The 11,567-nt window shown below is 33.5% G+C and overlaps 2 protein-coding genes across 3 annotated transcripts; both read right to left on the reverse strand.

Annotated features, from left to right (window-relative positions):
• Positions 1 to 578: 578 nt before the first annotated feature.
• On the reverse strand, positions 579 to 3,080 carry LOC110823090 (zinc finger protein CONSTANS-LIKE 16). The gene is made up of 2 exons (XM_022053386.2): positions 1,701 to 3,080; positions 579 to 1,202 (listed from the first exon to the last, which is right to left on the reverse strand). Exons 1-2 carry the CDS (start codon positions 2,805 to 2,807, stop codon positions 963 to 965), a joined length of 1,347 nt encoding a protein of 448 aa, XP_021909078.1. The 5' UTR covers positions 2,808 to 3,080; the 3' UTR covers positions 579 to 962.
• A 2,540-nt stretch (positions 3,081 to 5,620) lies between these two features.
• Positions 5,621 to 9,268, reverse strand: LOC110823279 (lysM domain-containing GPI-anchored protein 1-like). 2 transcript variants are annotated; one of them, XM_022053642.2, is made up of 5 exons: positions 8,050 to 9,264; positions 7,328 to 7,442; positions 7,042 to 7,224; positions 6,418 to 6,455; positions 5,621 to 6,056 (listed from the first exon to the last, which is right to left on the reverse strand). In XM_022053642.2, the coding sequence occupies exons 1-5, from the start codon at positions 8,714 to 8,716 to the stop codon at positions 5,803 to 5,805; spliced, it is 1,257 nt and encodes a 418-aa protein (XP_021909334.1). In that variant the 5' UTR covers positions 8,717 to 9,264; the 3' UTR covers positions 5,621 to 5,802. The 2 variants fall into 2 exon arrangements, with proteins under 2 accessions (XP_021909334.1, XP_088067960.1); XM_088211834.1 differs by lacking the exon at positions 6,418 to 6,455 and having other exon boundaries at positions 5,947 to 6,056; positions 8,050 to 9,268.
• Between the last annotated feature and the right edge of the window lie 2,299 nt (positions 9,269 to 11,567).

Genomic DNA, 11,567 nt, shown 5'->3' on the forward strand with positions numbered 1-11,567 from the left:
ATCATGAATAACAAAAAGAAATATTTGATGAATATAAGTAGATCTGTTTGTTCTTCTTTTGGTCGAAATGATCAATGAAGCTTTCACATGCTTATTTAAATACATGCTTTGTGTGTAAATGGAAGCATCATCCGTTGCCAATTGATCTTAGACTAGTATAGATTTCAACCATTATTGATATCTATGGGAATCGATGACTAATTCGAGCATAATTAATATTAATTTGGACTATTAATGTATTTAACTTCTACTTATCAATGCTAGAGAAGCCATGGGAGTGGCATAAAAATAGTGATAAATTTTTTACTTGTTTTAATTATAATACTTGTTTGAGGGGTGATGAATGTTCCTCTTTGTATGCTTACAAACTTTCATCTGACATCTTGTTTAAGATTGTTATTTTACTGTATCTCTTAATTCTATAATATTAAATCTTATATGTGTATTACTATATTTAACCTTAGTCATATGTGTGAATCGTTTTATTTAATGAAATATTCTTTCTTCTTTTAAAAAGATTAAAATAACCATGTATAAAATGTAGCTTATAGCTAGCTTACAATTAATACATGTATAAATACGATCTAAATACATAACTTTATTTATAAATACATGACATACATTAGACAGACATTGTTCACAACATATACATACAGACTAATAAATCAAATAAAAATCTAACTTATTATATATAAAACGCACAATCATTTAAATAAGTTAAGAAGAAGCTATCTTCTTCTCAACATATATGAACCTAACTTTCTAGTACTAGTAAACATTATCAAGAAGTTATAATGAGTATAAATATTATTAACAAAGAGGGAAAAAAGAAAGATAACTCACAGTAATTTTAGACTCAAAAAACAATAACTGCAAGTTATTAATAACATCCCCTTTATTTTAATCAATCAACTATTACTATCTAATTTAGAAATATTTCCAGCCCTTGATGATATATGTAATTAGTTATTGAGGTAAGAATAGGGGTTCCCTAAGGAACTCCTCTTAACGAAGCGACCTTTCATCCTAGGTCTTTTCTCGGCGTTCAATTTTCTTACTTCGTATCTTATTTTCTTGGAAAACAATCTAGTTCTTCTCTTCTCTCTATATCTTGATACTCTTGCTTCTCTTTCTTCGTTGTTGCCTCTTCCAAAACCTCCCACATCCCCGTATAGGAATCTCATATTTTCTGAACATACACCCTGCAATGTATGATGATAAAATTAAACAAACATATAATGAAAAAACTTTACATAAATTGATCAATGTGACTTACTTTACATTCTACATAAATGAAACATCATTATTAAAACTTAGTACTCAAATAATTTAACTTAGAGGGATCTGACAAGACACCATTTTGAAATAATTCAATTCAAATATAAGAGAGATATTATTTAATTCAGTTGGATAAAAATTTAAGGTGGCTTCTTATATTTAAGCACAATAAAACTTGTAATATGAGAAATTAGTGTGGTGAGCATCAAATTTGTAGTCATGGACTATATATAGAATGAAGTGACAAAGAAATATGAGTAGATATATCTGCAAACAAATTAGAAGACTATGCAAATGCGATTAGTTAATTTCATATTGTGTTTGTTGAAATAAATGTGAAACTAAAATTTTAATTATATGAATTTATTTATCATCTTATTGGTATTCCTATAGCAATTAATTAACAATCTTTCAAAAAATACCTCGTATTGAGGCCAACCATCATCGGGGTTGAGCTCCGGCCGGCTTCCCGTTGTCCATGGGGAGCCTTGACTAGCCCAAGCTGTAATCACTTCTTCATAATTTAATCTCAAGAATATGTTATTCCTCTTCTCCTCCCCTCTACTTACGTCACCATTAACAGTCGCACTCAATCTCTTAATCTTCTTCTTCTCCTCCTCCCCCTCATCTCCTTCTTCTTCTTCTCCTATCACCGGAGAATCACAGTCGAAGTTCCATTCCAATGTTTGCTCAAAACCAGGATTCAAATCACAATCACCTCTCATTACGCCTTCCAATTCTTCCTCCTTAACCTTCACAAACCCCATTTTCTCACCAAAACAAGCATCATTTTCCACTTTATGATCTACCAGCCCAAGATCCTTGACATCCACACAAGAATCGTGGTCGAGTAATCCGACTCCCAAGAGACTTTCCACATCGGCAGCAAACTCTGCAAGGTCCATATCCGACGGCAAAAACCCATGAAGATTCTCCAGCTCGCATGTCTGATCCTCATGTCCATAATCATCAATACCAATATTCCCATCTTCCTCATGATGGTGATTTCCAATTGGAGCTTCTTCCAAAAATCCTTCACTTGTCATAATATTGCAGAGATCTTCTGCGAAAGGGTTGAACACGGGCACCCGGTAAAGCATCTGCTCTTCATTCTCATACTCCATCGAACCCTCTTCACTACCAATCTCAGGAACAACAGGATCAGTACTAGAATTCATAGTTTTCTCATCATCTTTAACTTTCTGAGCCAACAAGTGCTTGTGATTATGATGTTGTCGAGGTGTTCTTGCCTTTCTTGTGAAGCCTTGGTGCCAAGCCGGTGAGCTGCTCGCCAAGTTTTCATGGCGGCTATTCAATACTACTGTTCCATTGGACGACGCCGTTTGGAGCCTAACCCTCTCGTGTCTACTGGCTAACTGGTTCGCTGAATGGACTGAAGCATCACAAGCTTGGCAAAGAAAAGCATCGTCCGCAGCGCAAAACCAACGAGCCCGCTTGCGTAAACACCCGTCGCAGGCTCTCGCTGTCTTGCCACCCATTGCATTTGCAGCTTTCTTATCGTCCATCATGTAATCTTTGGCGGGTATGAGGAAAGGACTTGTTTTTTTTTTGTTGAATGTTTTAGGAGAAGGAAATGAATTAGAGAGAAGAAATAAATGAGATCTCTAAAAAGTTTTGGTGACTCTTTGATTTACTTTGGAGTCACAACTTGATTCCCTCAATTATTTTTGTTGTTGTATTGTATATGTGCGTGTGAAAGACCCACAACTCTTTGCTTTGACTCTTTGAAACAAGGTGGCCATGAAAGAGTGTATGTAGAGCCCATGCGCTTTTTATGGCTGCCTCAACTCTCACCTACCCTACCATCGAATATAAAGATTTGAAATTTTTGTATAAACACCTCTACAATTTTTTACCCAGTTCAAATATTTACCAAAAATGGTCAATTATCATTTAGTTAAACTGTTCATAGATCATTTCATCTGTCATAGGAGTAATATTGTAATTTCCCATTTTCTCTTAGAATTTGAAATTGTAATTTATTTTTTCAGAATTTCAGGGTGAGAGGGGAGACTCGAGGTTGATTTTGCTTTTTGGGACCCACGAGTGGTTCTTATCTCAGTGTTTATTGGCCAAAACTTTCATGTTCATCTTAATCTCTCAACTCCCATTGGCCAACAGGTTTCATGGCAGGATTCCTTGTGGGTCCTCCATAGCAAAAAGCTAGCTAGGGTTTTCATTTCCAAATCAATCTCTTTCACTTTGGGTTATGTTGATTTTGTCTTTATACTTCAATTATTCCTGTAATCCTTTATAACTCTTGTTTTGAGGTCCCCCCCCTTTGTTGCTTTCAACGTTCATGTGGTCATACCTTCTTCTTCCTCTCTCTCTCTCTCTCTCTCTCTCTCTCTCTGTAAGAGAAAATGTACAGAGGAGAGATTACAGAGACCTCCAGTTTATTTGCATGGCAGATAGGGACGTATAGAAATTTGTGGCTCGACCTGAGCTGATGAATTCTGGTTTTGATCTCGGCCGTACACGTAAGCCGTGGGAATCGAAGTAAACAAAATGAACGGTCAGATGAGCGGGGAATTCATCCTTATTTTGATAAAGAGCAATCCTTTTTCCTTATCTTCAAGTGATCTCTCGTCTGTTTTTAACCACAAAAAGCTGCGCGCGGCTTCTTTTTTTTCTCTTCACCATTTTATGTTCTTTATTGGGAAATATTTATTAATTTGTGCCCAAAAAAAAAAAAAGAAAAGAAAAATATTCTACCTTACTCCTACTTCACAAAGTTTATTCTTAATTAATATATTATTTGGGTAAATGTCTAGTGTTTGAATTTTAATTATAGATATACTTATCTTGACCACTATTTAATTGAATGAATTATATTGTAAATATGTTCTTACTTGCAAGTTTATTTACAACATATTATGATTAATATATGTGTAATATGTAACTAATAACAGATTTATTAAAAAAATATATAGATATAATTATCAATAGTTTAGGAGGATTAGAATAAATGACTAAGCTAATATTTTTTTTTCTATATCAAAATTAATTAATTTTTTGTAAACATAATTTTAAAAGTAACATACTACTTCTTCACATTAATTTTGTGGATATAAAGTTACAAGAATCAAATTCTTGGACTGATCAACTTATAGTAATTAAATCCACAGTTTTTAAAAATATAATTGTCTACTCTTTTGCTTATGTTTATAACCTTCTATGTAATTTACCAAATGAATTGTACAGCGAAATATGCAGTAATTATTATGTTGATACATGGTACAGCTATATACTATATATATATATAGATGTATGCGTATATATATGATGGATGTAAGTGCCCATATATAACGGCATCATATATTCCCGATTGACTTGTCTAATTTTTTACATGTTGATTAGTACTAGAGTTCTTATCAACCTGATGAGGATGGCATGTAAAACATATCTTCCTCTTGATATTTAATCAACTTTCATATATGGTTATATTTTATCTGCTAATTATCATTTGACACCTGTTCCAATTTTAGAACAATGTATATCTATTTCGCAAAACTAAAAAAAAAAAAATTAAATAAAAATCAACCGTATAAGATATTATTATCTCTTAATTTTTGTTTCTTCCATGTTAATATTATAAAACCATTCAAGTAATATTGTGTTCAAATTTTTGGGGTAGATTATTATAATATATATTTTTCCTTATATAGTTTAGTCTACTTTTAACCCAATATTTATAGAATTTTAATGCAAGAAATTCAATATAATATTTGCCATTGTACTAAAAATAAGCTGCCTTTTCGAGATGTTATCTTATAATTTTTTTTGAGTTTTTTTATCAAATTTTAATTTTTTTAATCTTAAACTTTAGATGTTGTTTGCAAATTGATACAATAATTTTTTTTAAAAAAAATAATAGTATTTATATAAAATGATAAAAGATTAGATTATAAGTTACAAAATCATCAAAAAAATAAAATAATTATTAGACTACATGCAGTTAAATACAACTAGAAGAAAAGAAACCAAGCACCTTTTTACATGTAAAAAACTTTAAAAAGAAACTTTTGAGTTATCTGTACTACATATTTATATAGCTCTCTCTTGTTGTTATATGTAAGATATTATATTTGTTAAAAAGAGATTGTTTATACATATATAAGAGACAGAAAATGTTGTAACGTTTAATGACACAACTAAAACAATAGTCATATAAAAAATCTTCTTTCCTTGAAAAGAATATCTTGTTTCCCTTCAAAAGGAGCTGTTGACAAAGATCATTGAATATCCAAACAAAATTGCCTTTTCAGAAACCAATACAGAGAGCATCCAATATCTAATCTATAATCATGCATCACAGACGGAAATGGTAACTAAGATGTATTTATCTAATGAAAACGAAATAAAACTTAAACCAAACACAATATAATACAAATTTGAGAAACATTTTCTTCGAGCGAAACCCTAGTAAGTACTAATCTTTCTCCTAAACAAAATACCAATTTGAAGAAATACGAAATTTTGATGTTAAAAGGAAGAATACAATCAAGAACAGAAGATAAAAGAAAGGAGAAGTTCCAAAAGCAATAAAAGCAAGTAAAAGATTGAAGCTTGAGTGGACAATAATCTGCCGTGACTATGAGAATCATTAGGATTCTGTTTGGTTAATGTAGAATTATTACCATCATTTGTGCCAGTCCCATCCGTGTTTGGATATGAAGAAGAAGAAGGAGATGGAGATGGGGATAGTATCACCAACGGCAGTGAAGAGTTTGATGAAGATGACGAATTATCATAACCTACAAAATGAAAATTATGTCTCTGTATTGTTCAGATTCCAATATAAAATATACACATACATACATACATACATACATACATACATACATACACTGAGAAAAAAGAAAAAAGTAGATTGTTGTTTTATCTCAGTTTCTATAAATTTCTTAGTTTTAGCATAGTAAAATTATTAGTTTTTAAAACTATTATGTGCAGATGTTGAGTTTGTTTCCTCCTATTTTGATCTGTTTAGTCCTAAAATTTATTTTAAAAATGGAGATTAACCACAAAATTAGTTAAACTATAATTAAATCAAACCCACAATAGAGAAACTATAGCTTGTCCATATATATAAATTAGAAACTGATGCAGGTTACTTACTATTACTGGGGCAGTGGATCTGAGAATAATTTACCAAACTGCAATAAAACAACAATAATTAGAAGGCCATGCATATCCTGGCTTGATTGAATTATGGAGTTTTCTAATAAAAAGATTAGACGTGTCCCCAAACATGGCCTTAAATTATGTGATTAGGGTTTATGAGGAGATTCATATATATTTATATATATATTATGTGCGTGTATGTACCCATGTATATATGAAGATATTATTGGAAAATTTGAAAAAAAAAAAAAAACATATTTTGTTGAAAATAAGAGAAAGAGGAAAAGACTTGATTTTAAATTTTACGGTCTGTCATAAAAAAATTTAAAGTACATAAATATATATATACATTAATACAAAATTTAAAATTCTGATTACATAAATTATAATTTAGTTTAATTCATAACTATAATTAAATTTAATAAATGAATTATCTAAAAAAATTCAAAAAACACAAATTTAAATTTAATAAATGAATAATTTATAAATTTTAAAATACAAATACTTATATATATATATAATACATAAATTATATAATAAAAAAAAAATTCTCTTAATTTTACAAATTATTATTTTCAACAACTATACTTGTAAAGATTGTAAAGTAAAGTAATTTACCTTCTGAAGATTTTGCGGCCATAATGGCCGCGATAGACACAAGCAGTGACATTGCAGAGGGTTGTGTTTGGCTGCAGATTTGTGCTGTACTTGTTATACGTATAATCGCCGATGAACATGTCAGACCCTTTGCACTGTAGGTGAGAGCAAGACGTGACAATTCCAGATGCCAAACATCGCAAACTGATCACCATCAAATCCACCTATAATTAATTTAATTATAAACTCCAATTTTTGTACGCTTTAACTTTCAATTAATTATAATTAATTAATTAATTAAGCTTACTTGAGATCAGTTGGTCCACACATGCATTTGATGCAACGGTTGGCGGTGAGAGCATGGGATGCATTTGGAACTATTAGACTCTCATTGTGCCAATTCAGATTTGTTGATGAACATGCTGCCATACAAAATAATTATCATTTTTAACATTAAAAATAATAATTTATAAATTAAGAAAATTTTCTACTTGAGATTATAAATATATAATTTTTTGAGTTTTGTATATGATTTATGTATTAAAATTAAATATATTTATATTTAAATACTTTACACATTAAAATAATTGTTTTTATGTATATTTTTTAAAATAATTTGTCTTACATTTAATTATTATTTATAAATTAGATTTAATTATGATACATATTTTAAAAGTGTGATAATATCTATATATATAACAATGTACTTAAAAGATTTCTCTTGACAATTCTAAATTTAAAATTTTAGTATTTCTATTATTTTTTACTTTTTTTTTCCTCTTATTTCTAATAAAATATTATTTAAACTTTGTATTCTGTAATATTAATCATACTCTTTCCTGTATTTTTGGGTTTGAATCCCAATTAGATTGCATTCTTATTAAGAAATTAATTATATTATTTTATTATTTGGTGTATAGATATTATATATATGAATTTATATAAGTGAAAAAACTGTAGAAAAATATCATTTAAAAAAAAAAAAAAGAACATAATGTAATGAACGAAGAGTTGAAAGACTAACCAAACCTGAAATTGGCACGGAGAGTATATCTCCATCCTCAACCACGGGCCGGGTCAGCCCATTTACAGCCTGCAACTCTGCAACAGTGTTGCCAAAAATCTCAGCAATGGCCGACAAGCTTTCTCCTCTCCGCACAACGTATGATGAGTAAACCGCCGGCAACCCGTTATTGCTGTTGTTAAAGCAAGTGCACGGCAATGGAATCACCAGACTCTCACCGCTTATCAATGGCTTCTTCTTCTTCTTCTCCTCCGCCACACCATTCGCAACCCCAATCTGCTCTGCACTCACCAGCCCCCCAAATCCCTCCGATATCGATTCTAATGTGTCCGCCGGACGGACTTCGTATGTCGTCGACGTCGACCTTCTGATCCCGTCTGTGCACGGACACCAAATGGGTATCCTCAGAAGGGTATTGGATTTCAAAATCAGCTCGCTGCTCACTTGGGGAGTAATGGAGTTAGCTGCTAAGAGATCAGAAATGTCGAGTTGAAAACGATAAGCGATTTCGGAGATTTTGGAGTCGTAAGGGAGAAGATAAGAGAGAAGAGAGGTACAAGAATCTGAAGAACTGCATGGTTCAATCACAGATTTCGCAGGTGCTGAAGGGATTTTTGAGAATATAAAAGATATTATAGCTGAGAAAACTATGAGTTGAAATTGGTACTTCATTTTTGTTTACGAGAGAGAAATTGAAGTTCTGGGTAGGGTTATTAATGGCGAAAAGAAGAGAAGATCCTAGTCCTTTTCTCGTAATTTCTCTGTTTCTCTGCAATAATAGTTCTGCTGAAGGCCTAAGTTAGGTGCGGCATTAATGGGTGACAGAGGTTAGATTCTTGGAGAGTTGAGACTTGGTTTTCAATTACCTAATCTGGGGGAGCATGGAGAATCCGGATGATTTACAAATTGAGGAAAAGTGTGAGATTGAAAATTTGTATGTATTATGAACATACATACAAATTTTCATTGTTTATGTTCACAGAACCATAAATAGATAGATATTGGCCATTTGGGTGTTGGATTTTTAAATTGGATGTATTAATTGTTAGTGTGATACTGATAATAAACCCAGATATAAAACTCATTGAGCGAAACTTGAAGATACGCTAAAAACAAAAGAAGTCAGAGTTTTCGCGGCGGAAAAATGAACTATTCGTCGCTAAATAAGCAGATAGCGAATATTCTGCGTCTTAGTTTTTGCTAGTTCTTGTTCATCGCGGCTAAACTGCGACAGAATCCCTACGTGAGTACCCAGGTGATATGAACTTCTTTATTTCTTTAGTAACAAACATTCAAACCCACATGTTCCATACGCAAAAAATCCATGATTTTTTAGAGAACAGAAAAAATTCATCCATCATTCATAAAAAAAGTATATTTTATATACAAATTAGAGCATAAAATGATGGATTATGAGTTGCATTAGATGAACTATGTATGATACAACTATTATCATTATTAAACTAAATTAAAAGTATAATTATTATTTCTCAAGTGATGGTTAATACAAATTAATTTTTTTATTTAATTATCAAAACAAAAAGATAACACCCAAAAGAGATTTTACAAGACAATAAACATTGAATACTTATGAACTTTTGACCTAAGGGGTGTTTAGTTTTTTCATTACTTCTTTTATTTTTAATAAATATGAATTAAAATCTAGGATCTCAGTCTCAAATAAAATAAAAAAAATTAATGCGTTTGATAAAATTTGGAAGTATAGATTTTTTTCTTATAAAAAATATTAAAATTGATAAATATATTAAAAAAAACTTATACAGAAGACTTTAAAATCTCTCATAAAGAAAATTGCAAGCATTTGGAATAAAAAAATAATTTCTATTATTTTGAAATGATAATATGACGCTCAATTAAAAATTCACAGTAAAAAAAATATACGTATATTGTAACGCCCAAACAATTGGGCATTTTTGAGATTTTATTATTAATTTTATTTATTAAGTTTAATTCAAAAAAAAACACCACGTCAGCAATCACGTCAGCGGCCCAGTCAGCAGCCCTGGCCAATCAGGACCTGCCGCATGGCAAGACCACGTCGACCCGGGGACGGGCCACGTTGGCGATCCACGTGCGCGCGATCGGACGGCCCAGATGCGTCCCCGCACGCACGGACGACCCAAATCAAGCGTGCACACGGACGGCCCAGATGCACGCGCACGAACGGCCCAGATTCAATTAAAAAGGGACGGCCCATATTAAATCAAAATGGACAGCTAAGATCAAAAGGCAAAAGGGTATAAATAGAACCCCCACACCTGACCACAAAAACCCTAGCCGCCTGCCCTCGCCGGAGAAGACGAACCAGAAGCCGGAGGAGCCGGCCGCCGCCACCCGCCGCTGCACCGGGGAGATTTTCGACCGCCGATCGAGGTAAATTTCATACCCCCGACTCGTTTTTCCACGCTGAATTCCCCTGTGGCTAAATCAGAGCCAAAATCCCGGCCAAACAGCCTGAAAACACGACCAAAACCCAGCGGCGCCGCCGCGCCCCTCCTCGATTTTTGCCTCCGATGAGGTCCTTCCCAGCCTCCGTTTGATGCAATTTTTATATCACCGTGATTACCATTCTTTTCTCTACAGGTTGATCGGAGCCGAATCACCAAAACACGAACCCCGCCAGAGAGCCGCCGCACCCGAGAGCACCGCCGCCGGTAAGCTTCAGTTTTTCGTATTTTTTGGCCCCCCGAGGGCCCTAGGGTTGTTTTATCACAGGGACCGATGTAAGTGTGGCCAAATTAGACAGGAAACGGCCGAAAACGGCCAACCCGAGGTGAATCGCCGCCGCTTGCGGCGGCACCGTCGCTGGAGCACGGCGGAGCCGCCGTGCCGGAATTGTGATATTGGTCGAAAGGGGCCCTAGGTCTAATTTCGGATTTTTTGGAACACATGCAGGTACCAGTAGTGCGTTTCAATTCCCCGGAAAAAATTCAAGAAAAATTAGGGACAGCCTGTAGGCGCACTGTGAAGCCGTGTTTGGACCCTGAAACGAGTAAGGACCTCTCACCCTATTTCCTATCACGGTCTTAAAGTTCAATAATGATAAAACGGTAATTCTTGAATCAACGAATGTGTGAAATTGCTTAAGGTCGCTAATGTAGCCCGAGTCTAGTGTGTTTGTCGGTTAACTGTTATTTGGCATATTTTATAGTTTTAAATGCAGTATGAGGTCTGATGTTTTCATTTCATTGTTTCGTGTGCATATTTTACTGTTTTATTGATTATGGGTTGAATGACTGAGAAACCGATGCTATATGTTGTCTTGTTTGGCATAAATTACTGTTTTGCTTGTTTGTGTGTGAATTGATGATGCTGACTGAGGAAAAGGGGAATGAAAGGTTATGTAAATTGATAATTGTATAATGTGATCAGCCTGACTAGATATCCTAGGAGATGGTGGACGGATCGAGTCCGTAGGGAACCCCACCGGGATTGTGGTCTCTCATACCGGACGGGGTATGGAGACCCTATGTGTTTTAGCGCCTATACCGGACGGGGTATG

The sequence above is a fragment of the Carica papaya genome, chromosome 9 (genome assembly GCF_054855325.1).
Source record: "Carica papaya isolate Zhongbai chromosome 9, ASM5485532v1, whole genome shotgun sequence".
In the NCBI taxonomy this organism is placed as follows: domain Eukaryota; kingdom Viridiplantae; phylum Streptophyta; class Magnoliopsida; order Brassicales; family Caricaceae; genus Carica; species Carica papaya.